The sequence below is a fragment of the Cygnus olor genome, chromosome 22, assembly GCF_009769625.2.
Source record: "Cygnus olor isolate bCygOlo1 chromosome 22, bCygOlo1.pri.v2, whole genome shotgun sequence".
NCBI lineage: Eukaryota > Metazoa > Chordata > Aves > Anseriformes > Anatidae > Cygnus > Cygnus olor.
Genome location: NC_049190.1, coordinates 33,816 through 53,051, shown reverse-complemented (window position 1 = coordinate 53,051; position 19,236 = coordinate 33,816). Strand labels below are relative to the sequence as shown.

At 47.1% G+C, this 19,236-nt stretch overlaps 3 protein-coding genes across 8 annotated transcripts; 1 reads left to right on the top strand and 2 right to left on the bottom strand.

Moving 5' to 3' along the window:
- Positions 1-196: 196 nt before the first annotated feature.
- Positions 197-10,524, top strand: HMBS (hydroxymethylbilane synthase). 3 transcript variants are annotated; one of them, XM_040534483.1, is made up of 14 exons: positions 199-321; positions 418-471; positions 2,187-2,259; positions 2,964-3,013; positions 3,113-3,168; positions 4,355-4,432; positions 4,747-4,824; positions 6,046-6,121; positions 6,816-6,929; positions 7,417-7,455; positions 8,931-9,050; positions 9,273-9,326; positions 9,848-9,934; positions 10,196-10,524. In XM_040534483.1, exons 1-14 carry the CDS (start codon positions 298-300, stop codon positions 10,367-10,369), a joined length of 1,077 nt encoding a protein of 358 aa, XP_040390417.1. In that variant the 5' UTR covers positions 199-297; the 3' UTR covers positions 10,370-10,524. The 3 variants fall into 3 exon arrangements, with proteins under 3 accessions (XP_040390419.1, XP_040390418.1, XP_040390417.1); XM_040534485.1 differs by lacking the exon at positions 10,196-10,524 and having other exon boundaries at positions 197-321; positions 9,861-9,926; XM_040534484.1 differs by lacking the exon at positions 4,355-4,432 and having other exon boundaries at positions 198-321.
- A 596-nt stretch (positions 10,525-11,120) lies between these two features.
- LOC121058644 (histone H2A) lies at positions 11,121-12,441 on the bottom strand. Its single transcript, XM_040534486.1, has one exon. It carries the CDS (start codon positions 12,009-12,011, stop codon positions 11,580-11,582), a length of 432 nt encoding a protein of 143 aa, XP_040390420.1. The 5' UTR covers positions 12,012-12,441; the 3' UTR covers positions 11,121-11,579.
- A 1,560-nt stretch (positions 12,442-14,001) lies between these two features.
- DPAGT1 (dolichyl-phosphate N-acetylglucosaminephosphotransferase 1) lies at positions 14,002-19,071 on the bottom strand. Of its 4 annotated transcripts, XM_040534478.1 has the most exons (10): positions 18,875-19,071; positions 18,678-18,798; positions 18,379-18,592; positions 17,702-17,848; positions 17,489-17,573; positions 16,717-16,905; positions 16,019-16,106; positions 15,504-15,659; positions 14,481-14,567; positions 14,002-14,325 (listed from the first exon to the last, which is right to left on the bottom strand). In XM_040534478.1, exons 1-9 carry the CDS (start codon positions 19,027-19,029, stop codon positions 14,502-14,504), a joined length of 1,221 nt encoding a protein of 406 aa, XP_040390412.1. In that variant the 5' UTR covers positions 19,030-19,071; the 3' UTR covers positions 14,002-14,325; positions 14,481-14,501. The 4 variants fall into 4 exon arrangements, with proteins under 4 accessions (XP_040390412.1, XP_040390416.1, XP_040390415.1 ...); XM_040534482.1 differs by lacking the exon at positions 15,504-15,659; XM_040534481.1 differs by lacking the exon at positions 15,504-15,659 and having other exon boundaries at positions 14,002-14,567.
- Positions 19,072-19,236: the final 165 nt, after the last annotated feature.

Genomic DNA, 19,236 nt, shown 5'->3' with positions numbered 1-19,236 from the left:
TGTCCGGTACCGCGTCGCGATAAACGAGGCTGTCGGGCACCGCGCCGCAATAAAGGGGGCTGTCGGGCACCGCGCCGCGATAAACGGGGCTGTCGGGCACCGCGCCGCGATAAACGGGGCTGTCGGGCACCGCGCCGCAGGAAACGGGGCTGTCCGGTACCGCGCTGCCGCTGCCGGCAGGGGAGCGCCGGGGGCGGGGCGAGGGGCCCGGTCACGTGGGCGGTCGCCCGGACGTGACGCGGAGGGGCGGGGCCGTGCCATGGAGCGGAGCGGGGAGCGCTGAGGGGAGGCGGCGCCATGGCCGAGCCGGACCGGGCCGCCGTGAGTCGGGGCAGGGGGCGCGGGGCCGGGAGGGGCCCGCAGGCGGGGGCGGGCGCCGGGAGGGAAGACCGGCCGCTGACCCGGTTGTTGCTGCAGGGCGAGAACGGCGTGGGCGGCAGAGCGGTCCGCGTGGGCACGCGTCGGAGCCAGGTAGGCGGCGGGGGGCGCCGCGGGGGCGGTGCGCTGCCGGGGGGCGGCCGCTCCGCGCTGGGGGGCGGGCGGGAGCGGCGTCCCCGCTGAGAGCCGCGTCCCTGCTCGCTGGGGGGGGCGAGCCCCGAGCCGGAGAGGACTCGGCCTGGCGGGGCGGCGGCGTGCGGGCTGTCCTGCCTGCGCTCTGCGAGCAGCGGCCGAGCCGCCTCCCGGCGGGCTGTCCGCGTCGCGCCGGGAGGCGCCGGGTGCTCTGCTTCCCTTCTCGAGAGCCCCGGAGAAAACGTAGAAATCCTTCTCCCGGGGCCCAGGTGGCGGTCTGCTCTAGGCAGCGTTGCCTTCGTGCAGGCAATGCCCTTCTAGGAATCCTGCTGTACGTTCTTCGATCTGCGGGGTTTACAGGGCGGTGGGCGGTGGTGGGGAACACCCAACCCAACGGCGGACGGCACCGGCCCTCCCGAAGGAATGTGCGCAGAGACACAGCGGGTATCTCTTGCTATCCAGATGCAGCAGGGAGGAGCCGACTCGCAAAGGGCGATAAGTGTCTTCAGGCCTTTGTTCCGCAGTAATCTTGTTCGTCCTAGTAGCAGGTTCTAGGAAGAATTCTGTGCTTTGAAGAAGGGAAGAAGGCGTTGCATGTGGATGTCAGGGAAATGGTCATAGGCTTGCTTACGTGTGTGCTACTGGTTTTTCTAACCTGAGGCTTTCGTGATGCCTTACAAAGGGAAGCTGCTATTTACACTCATTTTATACGTAGGGAAACTGCAGTCCGGAGAACAAAGTTAATTGCCCCAGGCTATTCAGTTCATTACAGGGAGAGAAGCTAAAACACGCTAGTCAGCTGTGGCTGCTTGACTCTACTGCTGCTTGCATGTGTAGAACGAAGTGATAGTGTCATGTTGTTTTATTGCTTCTACTATCATTATAAAAGACAATATTCTTCCTTTATTTTACTGCTCTAAGATTTTGTTTGCTGTTTCTGCAGACTTAAGATATTACTTTTGTTTTTGTCTATAGAATTTCTAAATAGAGCTCTGCTCTTAAAAGTAGCTCACATTTACCAGCAACTATAAATCTTCCGCAGGCAAAGTGAAATCCTACTGGCTCCTACCAAAACTTGCAGTATTGGTAAAATTCATGCTCTTAGAAATAGCAGGGGGTATCCAGTATGCCCATGACTTTTTCTTTCATCACTGAGTGACGGGAGGATGGTTTTGCTTGCCAGTAAACAGGCATCTTTCAGCAGTGGTATTTCAGATGTGGAACAAAGTGCCTTAAAGTTAGGTACGTAAATTCTGTTTAAGTGCAAGGGCAATGACTGGGAATAGCTAGTGACCTTAATGCACCTGGAAGTAGAGTGAGTGAATCCCAACACACAGTCTTCTGCTTCAGTCGATTTTCCTAACTCAGTAAATTCTTTCTGTTTTGACTTGTCACTGCTTGGATCGCAACAGTGTTGGATATGGGGAGAGGCTGTTCTGCTGCTTAGATACAAACAATTATTTGGTGAAATGCTCCAGTCATGATATAGGTTTGTGTGGCTCAGAGGGTTTGTATGTATGAGCTGTTGTACTTGAAAGAAGTGGCCCCAAGTACTTACAGTTTAGAGAACGTAGTGATTGTATATGCATAACCATCAGAGAATGGCAAAGTTCTCTCTAGCTACTGTGTAGTTGATGCGCTTTTTGTATAGCGCTTTGCTTTCTGCTTTGTTGCAGCTGGCCCGGATTCAGACTGACAGTGTAGTTGAGATGCTCCGTGAGTTACACCCAGACCTCCACTTTGAGATTGGTAAGTGTTGTTTTTTTTTGGTTTCTGCTCTGGTGTAGATTGCGGTAGGAGCCAGCCAGTTATCTTTATGTGCAAGATGTGCGTACAGAGTACTGTCAAGAGGAGGAGAATTTGTCCCGTTATCTAAGAGTGCAGTCTGAATTCATTTAGGCTGCATGGCTGAGCAACTGCTGCTGGTATTTTCTATGGAAGAAGGATTTCACAAGCTCGTGGTGATTGTGGCCCTGCATCTGTCATGCAGGTGACATTGTGTTGCTTCATTTGAGAACTTGGTATCAATGTGGCTGCACTCTGGACTGTGTGTTGAGGACACTTTCCTGTCTGGGACTTGCGGTATTCAACAGCATAGAATAACCGGAAGTACGCTCTTGCACTGGAGAGAGCTGCTGAGTATCTGTTCACTGACACTCTGGAGAAAGATCTGGGCAATGTCCTTTCAGTTGGCCATTTCCAAAACCTGCCCTCTTTCTTTCTTTCTCTGTGTTTTTTAAGGACAGTGAAGGATGTGTCATTCTCACTTACCATTGTTGAGTGCAATGTATTCTTAGGAGTGAGCTGCTCTTGTATTTGTCTTGAGTCTGTGCACACAGTACACATAAGCGTGTAAGAGTGTATTGCTTGTTACACGCTTATGTAGATACTTTCAGTCTAAGCCTATGTGCTCTGACCATACCTCACACTTTATCTGTGCTCTTTCTGAGCAGTTGCCATGTCAACAACTGGAGATAAGATCCTGGATACAGCACTTTCCAAGGTAAAGGGTATCTTCTTTCTGTACTCACGAAGTAATTGTATTTGGTGGTATATTTGCAGATTTTTCTTTTGTGATTCATGTTCCTCCATTTACATGTAGATTGGGGAGAAGAGCCTCTTCACCAAAGAACTGGAAAATGCACTTGAAAGAAATGAGTAAGAGCTGAAAGGTTTTTTTTTTTTTTTTTTTTTTTTTGGGGGGGGGGGGAGGTGGTGGTTGTTCTGTTTTTTTCTTCCTTGTCTGGCATTCGTGCTCTTCAGACATTTTTTGCTTTGCTGCATGTGTGATCTAGTTTTCTTCTGTTCTGCTACCTGTCTGGTTACAGAAGAAATTCTTTGCTAAGTCATTGTCTCAAGTCATTGTCTCTTTTCTTTCTTTTAACTCTACCCTGGAGTTAGGCCATGTATTTTGGAGTGGCATTGTGATGCTTAGTCTGCCCTGGTTGGGGTTTATTTTTTTCTGCTGTGATTTGCATTACATGTGTGTCAGAGTGGATGTAATACCTGCTTGGGAATACTTTATTTTAAAAAATATTTTGCTTGGTTGTGTGGATGTATTTTGTGTTAATGTATTTCATGTTAACATGGCATAACATTTAGTGTTATTGTGTGACCATATTTTTTAAAATGTTTGTATGCTAAATATTTAGGAGAATTGGGCGTGAGCAAGTTGTGCCGCTTTCTGAAGTAATTTCTTTCTACAGGAGAACTCAGTTCAGATTCATGCTGGAGCAGAGATTACAGCTTTTGCTTTTTGTAATATCATGAGGAGGGTTGCTGTGGTGCTTATGGCTTAGTTAAAGTAGGTTTAAAAACAAAGATATTTTTCTGCATCTCTAGCACACAGGTATATGATAATGCATTTTCCAGTAAAGTCGGTGAAGAAAATACTAAAGGCTCAGTCATTTAAAACTGTTCATTGCCCTTGTGTTGAAGCTGAGGGTGTTTAGTTGGGCTATTATTTTCACTTTGAAGTGTAATACTAGCCAGTTGACTGGTTGCATACTGGTTCAATAAGTTTGTGTTAACATCTGTAGCGTCTTCCTCTGATTTAACCTGATTATTGTAATGTGTCTTGCAACACTGCTGGGAGGAAGGTTAAATCACAACACTGAATTTTCCAGGTTAGAAAAGATGGACAGAGAAAGGTGAAGTGGCTTTTCTGGAATGAAACACTAATTCTATAGTAGTTCTGGCTGTAGAATCCTGAAAATCCTCTCTCCTCCAAATTACTTCCCAGGGTGAATTTATACTTTTCTGTACGTTACCTGTAGGTCTCTGGTGGGTACCGTGTGACTCAACCATCTGTTCAGTGCTGTGATTACTGTCCTGTAATTTTTAGAGTTGACCTGGTAGTTCACTCCTTGAAGGACCTGCCAACTTCTCTTCCTCCTGGCTTTACCATTGGTGCTGTCTGCAAGTAAGTATGGGCTTATTCTTGATTCTCTGAGGGACATGCATTTTGCAGTGTGAGTAATGGTAGAAAAGCAAAGGCAGCTTGTGTAGTCATGGTTCACAGTTTGTTTGCCCTTTGATTATTTTCTGAAACAGTGGAACAACTAGATCTGTCCTAGTGTTCTGTAGCCATCAGGTTTACTGGAAATCCTTATTTTTACAATGGTGAAGAAGTCTTTTGGAGCTAGAGTCAGCTCCTTTGGGGACCAGTATCAGAACTGTTAACCTTAACAGCCTTCCATTTAAATGATGTCATTCTGCTTTTGCATTATTTTGCAGAAGGGAAACCCCACTTGATGCTGTTGTCTTTCACCCCAAGAACTGCGGGAAAACACTCGGTCTCCTTCCGGAAAAGAGGTGAGTAGGGAGAAGGGGAAGACAGTAAGGTGTAAAAATGGAAGGGAGAAACTTGTTGGTATTTCCTAGTGACAAATCAATGAGCTCCTTACTTTATCCTGTAGTGGTTTTACACTGCCTTCAATTAACTTTCATGTATGTTACACTGAATCCACTTGCTAAAAAAAGCAATGCTGTCTTGGGAGTGCTGTAGACTGAGTCAGTTTGGCTATCTCCTACCACCTTTTGAGATGCAGCACTTTTTCAAGTGAGACCCTTTCTTACCTCAGTCTCCAGAGTGAATACCAGGTCCTTTATATTGTGCTCATTGTAGGGGAATGAATGCATGCAGTGCAGACAGGGTGTCTGGTGCAGCATTTTATCTTGCGTGGACCCGAACCATTCTCTTGTTCTCACCCAGCCAATTCTGGTTTCTTTGTTACCTTTTTTTGGCATCAGTTTTCTATGGTTCTGCTGGGAGCATAAGTAGTTTCTGCCTTTGGAGTTACCTGACTAATTTTCTGTGCGTTTTAATAGAGATTATTGTATTCTTTTGCCCAAGACAGCTGAGTGAAATTACTCAGATTAAGATACCTACTAGAAAGGTCCCATTGCTTCCCCTCTGCCCTGTGTTAAAATTAAATAAAAAAAAACTAGCTGTGATACAAATGTGATACAAATACTCACACTTCCATGTTTCTGGGTGGTGTGAAAAATCTTACCTGCTTTAGGTTCCAGATTACCAAGAAGAGTGAATAGTGCTCATCTCTAGAAAAGAAATGCTTACTGTCTAGCGTTCTGTGTTGTCAAGTTAGACAACCTTTTTTCAAAGTGTTTTTTTTTCTTTTTTTTTTTTTTTTTTTTTAGTATATTGCCAGTGGGAAAAAATTGATGGGGGCTACGTTAAACATTTAAACCTCCACACATTTAAACCTTCTGTTTTAAATGGAAGTTTCATCAGTCCTTGACAGTCTCTTGTGGCTACTATCCAGAAGCATTCCCTCTAAATCCGCTACTGGGAGTGGCTTGCCTGCATCTAGCTTCAGCTAGTTCTTATGTTAAACCTCAACGAGTGTTTTTTCCGTGTCCAAAGAAGGTATAAATCATTGGCAGGTTCTTGGATCTTCATTTCCATCCTAAGAGGAAGGAAAAAAATGTTTGTTTGCTTGAAACTTCTGACATCTCCAGATGGAGGTAAGTGCAGGAGTATTCTGGATTTCATTGATTCAATTTTCTCAACAGCGTGATTGGAACCAGTTCACTTCGTCGAGCAGCCCAGCTCAAAAAGAAGTTCCCTCAGCTAGAATTCAGAGATATTGTATCCTTTCATGACAAAATGTGGGTTCTGGATAAAGTTCCATGAAGGGTAATAAAAGTTGATGCAAAATCTAGCATCAAGGCTGATTTATACTACCTGACCTACAAGAACAACCACCTTCCTCAAAGGCTGCCTCCACTAACCTATTCTGAGAGGGCTGTAGTGCATTCTGCTTTCTCATGATACTATAAAGAAAGGGCCCAGCCTTGATCTAGCCAAGATTCAAGATGTAGCTGAATTTCACATTTAAGGGTGTTCTAGAAAGTGCTTAACATGTGTCTGCCATGTGTTTGTTGTAGTGGCAGCCAAGCATTGATTGGTCCTCAGTACTTCGGATGTGATTTTGGGCCATCAGTTCAGATGTGGGCCAGTGTAGCAATGGTAAAAGGCACTGTTAATCTCAATCCTAGTAACCCAGTTCTTTGCTGTGCAAAATTACTTGGCGTCAGGTGCAAATCGTGCACTGAAAGGAAGTGCATCTTTTGAGAGTCAGTGCTTGAATTAATATTTCATAATGCTCATCAGAATTCTATTTAAGGAAACAATTGTCCATAATTAGCACTTCTTTCAGGACGGTATCCTGACCGATTCTAATCGGAAGACTGTTGGATTCTGTAAACACAGACAAATTAATGTAAAGTGGTTGTAGGACCATTTGCATGCTGTTTCTATACTTACTTAACCACTTTTGCAGAGAGGGAATTTAAATACCCGCTTAAAGAAGCTAGATGAGAAAGAAGAGTTCAGTGCCATAATCCTGGCTGCTGCTGGGCTGAAGAGAATGGGCTGGGAGAATCGCATTGGTCAGGTGAGTGGCAAAGCAGAGAATGCCATTCTCTTCTGAGTCTGCCTGCTTGCCTTTTAGACCTTTTGTTTGTCTCATTGAAGACAAACATTTAGTTTGCTGAATCTGTTGTCACATTACCTTGAGATCTGATGTGGTTCAGGGAGGATTTGATTTGTTTGTTTCTCTTCATACGTAAATTTTTACCATGCGGCTTTCCACAGTGCAGTAACAGTTTGTAATATCTCCCAGCATTTCACAGTACTTGTGTGCAGCAACACAGCAGTGCATGACTAAGACTTTTCAGGTTAACTAATGAAGTGTTACTGCCCAGGTGAAAGAAGGTGCTTCATCTTACCTTAGGGATGGAAACACCGAGGCATGGGAAGGGGGAGGTGATGTTTCCATGGTTGGGCGCGAAATCAATGGTAGAGGTGAGCACAGAATTCAACTCGTTTCCTATGTTCTGAAAAGTGCAATGTGATTTAACTCTGGTTTTACTTTCTTCCAGCTCCTGAGCCCTGAAGATTGTCTCTATGCTGTTGGACAGGTATGTTACAGCTTTTCTACCATAAACTTGACTGTGTATGCAAAATGAGCAGCAGTATGACATGTCAAGTGGTTGACTGTGACAGTCAAATACTACGTCTGTGTTTGTTGCCAAAGAACAATTACATTGATCTCGTTGCCTAATAGGCTGCTTATGCACAGCTTGTGGGAAGTACATTAGTCAGCTTTATGAGCTTGTGTGGCGGGGGGCTGACTTCCATCAGCTATAGAAAGTGGTAAATGGTAGAGGTAATGTGTGGCATGACTACACTGGGGCAACTCTGCAAGTATCAGGCAGGCTGTGGCTGTGGCAGAGTGAGTGTTGTGCTGTACTGGGCTAATTGTGCAGAGCCACTGCAGTATTTGCACTGTTACACTCCCTTACACACAGTGTCCTAACTCTGGCTGTGTGGAGCTGAAACACATGCCGTGGGGCACACTGTTAGTGCTCTTGTTTCTAGGCAGTCAAACTGTTCCAGCACATGCTGGTCATGTAGCTGAGTTTACAAAGTGTTGTACAGCTGGTATCAAACTTGAGAAACCTGAGCTGGCTGTGCATTAGTGATTGCAAGCATCATTATGTGATGCAATTATTCCCCGGTCTGGGTGAATTCCCAGTGCGTGAACAGGAGTCATAGAATCCTAGAATATCCCGAGTTGGAAGGGACCCACAAGGATCATCGAGTCCAACTCTTGGCTCCACCCAAAAATTCAGACTATATGACTATAGGCATAGTCCAAACGCTTCGTAAACTGCGACAGGCTTGGTGCCGTGACTATGTCCCTGGGGAGCTTGTTCCAGCCACCCTCTCAGTGAAGAACCGTTTCCTGATATCCAAAGGAAAATATTTTTCCTGACATCCAAAGGAAAGTGACACACTGAGTCAGCGTGTTACTTACAGGTTGGAAGCAATGGTCTGAGATGACAGCTTTAAAATAATTCCAGAGACTGACAGCACCAGAAGTAGTCACTTAGATGAAACTGAAAAATCAGCCTGAAATAGGGATTTTCTTTATCATGCTTTTGTCTTATACTGTGCACTTCCTTTTTCCTCCTGGTCTTGTTTTCAGTTTGGGAAAGAAGTGGTTTGTTACCGCTATATGTTCAGCACTTTGATGTTTATCTTCAGAACAGGTTGTCAACCTTGGATTTGTGACTTGGAAGTGACAGTAGGGCGGGTATTTATATAGATGCAGTCAGAAGTGGGGTATGGTTTGAGGGCAGGAAGAGATGTCTGGTGACTGTGATCTTCAACATTTGGATAAAGTAAATTCTAGTCTTCCCCTTACAACAGCTGCTTTAAGTTGTCTTGGAACCAGTGGATTGTTTCCTGATTATTTTCTGCAAATTCTGTGATATGTCTACATCACAGTAAAATGCATCCAAGCCTCTGAATTCTGATTTGTGACCACTGCTGAGTGTGCACAGAGATGCCTAAGTTGAGGATTTTTTTTGTTGTTGTTATCTCCTTATAGGGGGCCTTAGCGGTGGAAGTTCGTGCCAAAGACCAAGAAATACTGAATATGGTATCTGCCCTGCACGATGGAGAAACCGTATTATGCTGCATTGCTGAGAGGGCCTTTATGAAACATTTGGTACGTGTTGCATCCTTGCTCTTCTGCTTGCAGCAATCAGTACTGCTCTGCTACAGGTAAACTGATGCCACACTTTCTTAAAACTGCTAGTAGAGCGTATTCGTGATTTAGGAAGTGCCCAGACAGTGAGAGGTGGGGTTTTGTGCAGCATGTACTTTTCAGGTGCTTCTGGTTTGAACGTGTCAGGGAGAAAACTCCATTGTCAACTTCTTTTTGTTCTAGGAGGGTGGCTGTAGTGTCCCTGTTGCAGTTAGCACCATGCTGAAAGATGGCCAGGTGAGGAATATTTTGTATTTATCTGGGATTATTTCTGGGAAACTGTACCAGTGTGTGCACATTCCCTGATACTTCCCTGAAGGCAACTCCAGCAGACATCTTCATGGTACAGTAGGGCAGATGGGGTTCTGACTCAAGCCTTCCAGGTTACTCTCTATAACAGGAGAATGAGAATGGGTCTGGTTACTGAGATCAAGTCTTTTAGAAAATACCCTTATTATGATAGTTTATTTTCCTTCTCTAAAGGTAGTGTTGCCCTGTGGTCTGGACGTGTTGCTTTGAACTCCAGAAAATCTGTGCTTTTACACAACAGACTATGATTAAGTAGGTGGGGAGTTAGAAAGAATGCAGCTTGTTCCTTGGAAGTTGCATCTTCTGTAAAAGGGATTACTTTTCTTAAAGCTCTATCATACTGCTATTCTAGCTGATCCTACTGGACTACAAAAGTGTTCCCTTCCAGGCTTGTCTGTGTATTTTTGCATGTTGCTTTTTTAATGTGGCATTAATACCTTCTTTCAAAGTTGTATTTGACAGGTGCAGTCTACAGTTTGGATGGATCTGATAGCCTGAAAGAGACTATGCAGACCAGCGTTAATTATCCACAACAGGTATGTAAAGCACATTGGGTTCAAAATCCAAACCTGAAGTTGAATGACAAAACCAGACCTTCTGAAATCTATTACTTTTGGTCTGGTTCTCCAGTGTATCAGCTTCAGTCCCTACCCCCTCCCCCACTGCTAAGAGTTCTTGGAAACTACAGCATACTGTTCTCAACTTCTTAGACCAGGGGTTCTATCTAGTTTTCTACATGGTTTAATTCATTGTCCACTCCTTCCCAGTGCCTTACATTGATACATTTATGTTTGCAGAATGAAGACGGACCAAATGATGATGTGCAGCATGTTGGCATCACAGCCAAGAATGTCGCTGGTCAGGCGCAGGAAGCTGCAGAGAACCTTGGTGTTGAACTAGCTAGTTTACTTCTGTGCAAGGGAGCTAAGCATATCCTTAGCGTGGCAAGGCAGCTTAATGACGCCTGCTAAACCTGTAGTGAGGTCAGCAAGATTGCTACAAGTCTTGCTTCAGCCTTTGCAGCTGTTGTATCAGCCTTTAGAGGGATTTTTTTTAAACATTGACACCAGTCTTGCCTGATGTTTGGGCACAGAAAAACATGCAATAATAAACTAATTCCAGAGTAGTGATGCTGATCAGGGTTTTTGTATCTGAAACTTATTGAAAGATTTTTGTTGCTAGGGGGAAAAAAGAAGGTGTTTGCCTGTTGCGTTTAGGAATGGGGCACTGTACTGTCACAGTTAGTCCAACTAAAGTATTTTCAGTAATCACTGACTTTGTGTAATTATATATTATTTGGGCCTGTTCTACCTTCAGAAACACTGAAGAAGAATGGTATTAGGCTCCCATTACAGCATTCCTCATGGAAAATTACCACAGATGCTGTGTTCAAAATAATTCCATAGTTGAGTTATATCATAAATTATCAGATAATTTCTCGCTTGCCCCAAATGAATTATTAAGTACCTGGCTAGCTATCTCATCTCATGTAGATGTAATCTGAGATAGTCATTCATCCACTCTAGCCAGTAGCCTTTGAGCTAAAGTTGAAGGAAGTTGAACTATTGTGCCTTTCTCTGCAACTGCAAGCTACTTCCTGTTACTGTGGTTCACAGTTGAAATGTCCTAATGTGCTACCATCTTGCTATCCTGGCAGCAGAGCTCATGCATTACAGTGCCTTGTGAGAAACACTGAAACAGTCTCTTACGGGGTTCCTGTTCTGGAAACAAAGCATGGTTTATTCTCTATGTACTGTCCACTGAATGCAACAGCAGATAAATACAGCCAAAGTAAGCACCCAAGAATAAGTGTCTTTACGGAGCACCTCCTATTTACAGGTTTCGTGACCGAACTGGGGTAGGAGCGTTTCTTGCCGTTACTCCGGCTGACATAGCACACACGTGTCAGCTGCCAACGCTTTCCGGACCCACCCGGGCCCGTTCTTCGGAGGCCGCGAGCTGCGCAGCGCCGGCCAGCGGCCGGGAGGGCTGCACGCACCGGCGCTCGCCCCCTGCCCCCTGCCAGGCCCGGCGGGCGGAGCGGGGCACGGCACCGCCCCCCCGGCGGGACAGAGCCGCGGCTCCGCCCCCCCCCCCCGGATCGCAGCTCTCCCGGTGAGCAATGGGGGGGTGGCCCTGAAAAGGGCCTTTGTGTGGTGCGGGGGGGGCCGGTCGGCCGGCCTAGTACTCCTGGGACTGCTGCCCGCTGCCCTTCTTGCCAGCCTTGGCGGGGCCCGCGCTGCCGCCGCCCGTCTTCTTGGGCAGCAGCACGGCCTGGATGTTGGGCAGGACGCCGCCCTGCGCGATGGTGACGCCGCCCAGCAGCTTGTTGAGCTCCTCGTCGTTGCGCACCGCCAGCTGCAGGTGCCGGGGGATGATGCGCGTCTTCTTGTTGTCGCGGGCCGCGTTGCCCGCCAACTCCAGGATCTCGGCCGTCAGGTACTCCAGCACGGCAGCCAGGTACACGGGCGCGCCGGCCCCGACCCGCTCCGCGTAGTGCCCGCGCCGCAGCAGCCGGTGGACGCGCCCGACGGGGAACTGCAGCCCGGCCCGGGAAGAACGGGACTTGGCCTTAGCTCGGGCCTTACCGCCGCTCTTGCCACGGCCAGACATGGCGCCTCGCTATGGTGTGAGCTCCGCGACCGCTCCCTCGCAGCTCTGCGGCGGAATGAAGGGGGCGGCCCCCGCCCGGCTGCTTTATCCCCTCCTGCCGCGCAGGGCGCAGCTCATTGGGCGGCCCCGCGGCGCCTCAGCTGCGGAGCGCCCGCCGGAAGGGCCCGCCCGCCGGCCGGCCGGCCCTGCCCGCCTTTGCTTCGGATCCATTGGCCGCGGCGACGGGCCAATCAGGAGCCGAGGCGCCAAATTCATACCGAGCGGAGACCGTTGGCGGCGCCGCGGGGGGCCTGGGGGGGGGGGGCTGCGCCCGCTCGTCGGGGGAGCGCCAGCCGGTGAGGCAGCGGGAGGGGCTGGCCAGCCCCTCGTGTCACTGTTCGGAACGTGGCAGTTCTGTGGTGAGCCGTGGTGCTAGATAATGCTGTACAAATAAGGACACAGACACAGATTTCTAGGTTGGAAGAGACCTCAAGATCATCGAGTCCAACCTTCGACCTAACACTAAGCACTCCACTAAACCATATCGCTAAGCTCTACATCTAAACGTCTTTTAAAGACCTCAAGGGATGGTGACTCCACCACCTCCCTGGGCAGCCCGTTCCAATGCTTAATAACCCTTTCGGTAAAGAAGTACTTCCTAACATGCAACCTAAAACTCCCCTGTCGCAACTTTCGCCCATTCCCCCTCGTCCTGTCACCAGGCACTTGGGAGAACAGACCAATCCCCACCTCACTACAGCCTCCTTTAAGGTAACTGTAGAGAGCGATAAGGTCGCCCCTGAGCCTCCTCTTCTCCAGGCTGAACAAGCCCAGCTCCCTCAGCCGCTCCTCGTAAGACTTGTTCTCCAGACCCCTCACCAGCTTGGTCGCCCTTCTCTGGACTTGCTCGAGCACGTCCATGTCCTTCCTGTAGCGAGGGGCCCAAAACTGAACACAGTACTCGAGGTGCGGCCTCACCAGAGCCGAGTACAGGGGGACAATCACTTCCCTAGACCTGCTGGTCACACTGCTTCTTATACAGGCCAGGATGCTGTTGGCCTTCTTGGCCACCTGAGCACACTGCTGGCTCATATTCAGCCGACTATCAACCAATACTCCCAGGTCCTTCTCGGCCAGGCAGCTTTCCAACCACTCATCTCCCAGCCTGTAACTCTGCTTGGGGTTGTTGCGCCCCAGGTGCAGGACCCGGCACTTGGCCTTGTTGAACTTCATACAGTTGACCTCAGCCCATCGGTCCAGCCTATCCAGATCCTCCTGCAGAGCCTTCCTGCCCTCGAGCAGATCGACACACGCACTTAGCTTGGTGTCATCTGCAAACTTACTGAGGGTGCACTGGACGCCCTCATCCAGATCATCGATAAAGATATTAAAGAGGACCGGCCCCAGTACCGAGCCCTGGGGGACAGCACTTGTGACCAGCCTCCAACCAGATTTGACTCCATTCACCACAACTCTCTGGGCCCGGCTATCCAGCCAGTTTCTAACCCAGCGAAGCGTACGCCAGTCCAAGCCCCGCGCAGCCAGTTTCTTGAGGAGAATGTTGTGGGGAACGGTGTCAAAAGCCTTACTGAGGTCAAGGTAAACCACATCCACAGCCCTTCCCTCATCCACCAAGCGCGTCACTTTGTCATAGAAGGAGATCAGGTTCGTCACGCAGGACCTCGGGTAAGGGAAACCTAACTGCAACCTGCAGGGCCTCAGTGGCACAGTAACCCTGGGCTTTTACAAACGCCCGGCGTTATAACGGACACAGCGACCCCATCTCCACTAGCCTATTCTAGAGGCGCCCTATTCCATGAAGGAACACAAATGATAAAGACGTTCCAAAATAAACCTTAGTGAAAACATTCCCAGTGGCTGTCAAAGAGGAAATTTCTGCCTGCTGCAGAAATTATCAGCCCCTAGCAGGGTAGAAGGACGCAGATGTACCGTGCGACCTAGTGTCACCGTGTGTCAGTATTTTCAAGGCAAAGCATCAGAGGGGAAAGGGTACCTTGAGTTATTTTATTCTCAGAGTGCTCTGAATTTTGGGTATGATTTATAACAATATTCTATGTCCACTCTGTTCTGATGTAGCATCTTACAGAAACAGAAGTTCCTGTTTTCTCTCAGGGAACAGAAAGGCGCTTCTTAAATTCATAGCGGTTTCATCTCTTCCCCCCTTCCCTAAGCATTGTGCGTTTGAAAAAAGAAAAAAAAAAAAAAAAAAAAAAAAAAGGTGGGTTCCTTATTTTCCCGTCTCAAAGGTAATCCCATTAACAGTGACGTCCGAGTAGCGTTGAATCTCTTCTGTCAGCAGAATTGGACAAAAGACCTTTGTGCACAAAAAAAAGATTGTGATTCTGGACTGGCCCAGAGATTGGCTTGCCTTTTGAAAGGTGGCCTGATGTTCTCAGAGGACCAGAATAAGATCATTTGAATTATTTGGTCAGCAATTGGAGAAAGTTGACTGTAAAGTGCAACTCTTACCACTGACTCCTAGTAGCCTAGTCAGACATCATAAAACAACCGCACTAGTTGGTACCGGATTGAAAATGCAATCGTACTCCCCAGGACCTAGGTTTAAAAAAAAAGAAAAAATTAAACAAAAAAGAGCTGAAATCTTACAGTGTTAGTTTACAGGCTGGCATATTCCTCTCCAGATAGATTTGATGTGCTTTAAGACATTGGCTTGTTTCAATAACACTTGAGCTAAAATTTTTAGGTGTATAAAAAAATGAAAAGTGGAAGTCTAGCCAAAGTTCTCAGGTCAGTCTATGAGAATTGTAGCTATGTGTGGGGGATTTTTATGTCTGTCTGTTTGTTGCAAGTCTTCCCTCTAAATGGAAATTTGATTATCTCTTCTCTTTCCTAATAAGAATCTCTTTATCTTTGATCTGAGCGTGAAAAAGGAATAGTGGGCATATAAGCACTATGTCTTTCCAGAAACAGTATGTCTATTACATTAGGCAAGAAAGTTCACATGTTGAATGTAAGTAGCAGTGCTATCCGCAAGGCGTGTTATCCTTGCATTCTAAGTTGTATCAGAATGTTCCCACACCCCACTGTGACTTCAGATCCTTGAATTCTATGCCATATTTCTGCAAGGCCACCAACTGGAGATAACACTGGTACTGGTGTTATTTGGTATGACTGAAAAACAGGAACGTGGAAAAGGCTGTATTGGGTCAGAGTGACAAGGCAAGCACATGGTACTTTTTCCTAATATTTTTCTAGCATCCAGCAATTTGTGCTCTGTGGATTCTGTCAAACTAACTTAGGGACTTTGTACTTGATAGCTCTCAGTGAATGATTTTCGGGGGCTGGGAGGAAGGGCTGCTTCCTCCTTGAACTGCATAAACCTCAGATTCTCAAGCTGCACATCCCAATTGCATGTTGTGTGAAGAGTCTGACGCTTTACTTCCCTCTTTCACCCTTGAAACTCTTGAGACTGATTTGGATCTGTTTTTACCACAGAGTATATTTCTTTGTTGGTGGGACCGTTTGTCTGACCTGGATGAGTAGCAACAGGAGAGTGAGATTTCGCTCGTGGGTGGGTCCAATCAGCTTTATAACAAAGTTAATAAGTGTCATGTTATTGCACTCGGTGTATTCGCCATCTTCATCCATTCCACTTCTCACATCTACTATGTGCAAGATCTTTACTGCCTAGGGAAAGAAATATTGCATGCTATTTCACCAGCTGTGTTTGGTGCTCTTTCTTTGCTAGATCTGTTTTGCTCTACTATCCCAGTAGTTTACCTCGTACTCTTACTTTAAAAAGAAGAAAAAAAAGGAAAGGCTAGGGATGGTCCTGGGACCACTGCTGTGTACGGTTATTTTAAAAGAACAATTATTAACATAGTTGACTGTGAGAGACAGTGACTGGACTAAGTAGAATGTGTTCTGGATTTGAGCCAGGAAACAACCACTGAACCCAGAAATTGTCTTCCCTCACATCCTGTTGTTCTTGCATGTAATTGCTTCCTCAAAGCAGGTCTGGATTTTGAATGTTTTCCTGGTATTACCTTCAAAATGTATGTTCCCAGGGCTGAGAGGCTCTTAGTTTTGAATTTGGAGTAGCTCATCTCCAACTTCCCTGTACTAGGATCGAGCCTAAAAGGAACATTAAAGTCTTAGTCCAGATAGAGCAAGGAAACAGTGATATCTATGTAAGCAGATTTAGATCCCAAGCCAAGTTGCTGGGAAAGAAATCCATTGGTGGAAAAAAAAAAGCAGGAATAATCTGTTAATACTTAACAACAGCTGCTGATACCTGGTTCCTCAGACCGGGCAGTCAGAAGAAGACACTTCCCCCCCTTCCACCCAACGTATGCGTAAAACTGTAAAGGTTTTAAAAAATAGAAGAACTGAATATATGTGGATATGATCACAAACATGGACAGCATTATGGCACAGTGTCACAGAATGCTTGCTTCTACGAAACTTTAGCAGAGCCTACTGCAACAGCATTAAAAGTGGTCTGTATCCTTTCCTCTGTCTTGGAGCTGAGAATAATCATATTCTAACAGTACTTAATTTTTTTGAGAAACCTGTACTGCTTGACTCAACCACAAGTAGCACAGCAGGCCAGATTTTAATTATACAACCTACCTCGATAGGTTTTAAAAAGAGTACCAACCAACACCTGTTCTTGTTTCTCAGCTGCTATTGGAGACAAAAAACACCATCTCTGGTACCATTAAAGGTCACTCAGGTACATTACCTTGGCAGCCGATGGCGGGGACAAGGAATGACATGGAAGAGTTGAGGCAATGAGTAGAGGAAATTGAGCACTTGTGGGATGAAAAAAAGCAGCATTGTTTTGCTGAAGTGCCCCAAGATGCCCACCACAGCAAAGGTCATGCCAGCAAAGTAGCAGAAGGTGTCCCCAACAAACACTTGGGATGGGTACCTGCAATCCATAGGGCAAAAGAGCAAAGGTTTGTTATGATCACAGTTTCTAAGAAAATGACTTTATAATCACTGAATGCATTCCTAGGTAGCAGGTTGGGGGGGGGCAAGAGAGATGTTAAGCCTCAGCTGGCTTCTTCTCAGATACTGAAGACAACTCCTTGTCTGCTTAAAAGAAGCATAGCGATGCTTTTATGTGATGCTATCATATGTAACTGCTACCACTGTAGTCTACAAAACTCTACCCGGGAGACCACCACCAATCCACGCAATGAAAACACCAATTGCAGGTATATATGCTAAAAACTATCCTGCAATGTGACTTGCAGAGAATACAACGTATAAATAACAATAGTGAGATGTGAGGTAGAGTATTCCATGCATTTTAGTGATTTAGTGTGATCTGAATTGTTCTAGTACAAACAAAAGCTACCAGTGGATTGTTGCTTTGCATTCATAGTTCTGGCAAGAAGCTTGTCTATACTCCACTATCCCGCTTGCATGTTGGTAAACGTTTTTGTTTACAGAGGGTAAAAGTAAAGAAAGTACATTTCCAAAGAAATGCTGAATGTCCATCCTCTTACCAGTTGTGGTAAAACAGCCCCAGCGTGGTAAAAAAAAAGGGAATCATAAAGTAGAGAGAAAAAATGTGATCATCCCGATAATCCCCTAAAGAAAAAAAGAAACAAAATAAGTTTGTTCTAAGACAGGACTAGGTTATTTTTAACACCAGCTAAAATCTAGGATTCTATTTCCCTTTGCTTTTTTTGTACCGGCTAAGCATGTCATTTCCTTACCGTTTAACTCTACAATGTTGAATACGATAATGGAAGCAGCAATCACCAGAGACTGCCCTGCTTCAATTCCATTGATTCCAGCAAGAATGTTGATGGCGTTAGTACAAAACACTGCTAGCATACCCATGTACACATAGTAGAGGATACCTGTAGGTAAGAGTGAGCCAAATACTTTAGCATTCATATTTGAAACAGGCTCTAGTCCAATTTGCTTGAAGCTTCCTGCTTTGTATGACAATCTATTATCTGGTGTCTCGGTAAATTTTGAAATCAGTAGCTTTCTAACAAATAGCTCCCTTTTCCCTGAATCTTATGCGTACACACATGTATAGCATGGCAAATTTGCAACACGACAGCTGCCTATCGTGTCCTGTTTCTGTGCGTTGGTGATTGTGATATTGGCATCTGACACTGTTGTACTGCCAGAAACCTGGAAAAATGCATGGTGCCTATATATATATATGCATAGTTAGATGCATGTTGGACCTCTTGATGGATATTCTTGCCACTGTAATAATTAGTTGGTGATGTGCCCTCTCACTGTTTATTTAGCAAATCCTTCACGGGTTTCCTCTTCAGCACAGGGATTTCAATCTGCTGTGTGTTAAAATTTCAGATGAGCCCCTCCATTTGTCACTGATTGCTTTGATGATGGCCTTCCGTGATTCATAACTTACCCAGGTCCAAGTGCATGCCCAGTAGAACCCGGAAGGGCTTAGGCACCACAATGGTCGTGTTCCCAAAGTTGGTGAAGTACACCATGAGCAATGGGAGGGAAGCCATGGTAGGAAGAAGGAGCTTGTGGCGCCAGCGCAGGTTCAAGACATCATCTGCAAAGCCCAGGAAAATCATGCAGCAAATGGCAAGGAGCGAGCCGATGAGCTCCACGAACTGAAGGACAGATAACAGGGCTCCGATTACCGGTGGCCACTCCCTGCCCATGCCTGCCGCACTCCTCGTGCCAGGCAAGCCCTACCTCATCGTAAGGAAAGGCCGCGCACTGATTCTCCACGAAGCACCGCAGGAAGGGCACGGGGATGAAGCAGAAGAGGATGATGAGGAACACGGCCCCGCTGATCACGCCCTGCGCCTCAGGACTGAAAGGAAGGGGAGGCCGGCAGTCAGCCGGGCCCGGCACGGCCCCGCACGGTTCGGCGGAGCGCCGCTACTCACACGGGCTGCCGGGAGGCCTTGTTGAGGTCCTCGCCGAAGAGCCGCGCCGCCAGGAAGCGTTCCTTGAAGGCCGGGATCAGCGTGAGCGTGGCCACGAAACCCAGCAGCGACCCGCCGAGGTTGATCCCGAGGGGCACGGCGGGCCACGCCGCCATGGCCGCGGCAAGCGCTGCCCCCGCCAAGGGCGCGGAGCGCCTCCGGCCGCACCTCGCCGGCCGGACACGAGAGAAGGAGGCGCCGCGTGCGCGCGCACCTCCTCCGGCGCGGGAAGCGCCATCTTTGGCCCTGGCACGAGCCGCCGACGGGCGCGGGACCCCGCTCAGGCGCCGGGAGCGGGGTCGGCGCCGCTTTCGGTGACGCGA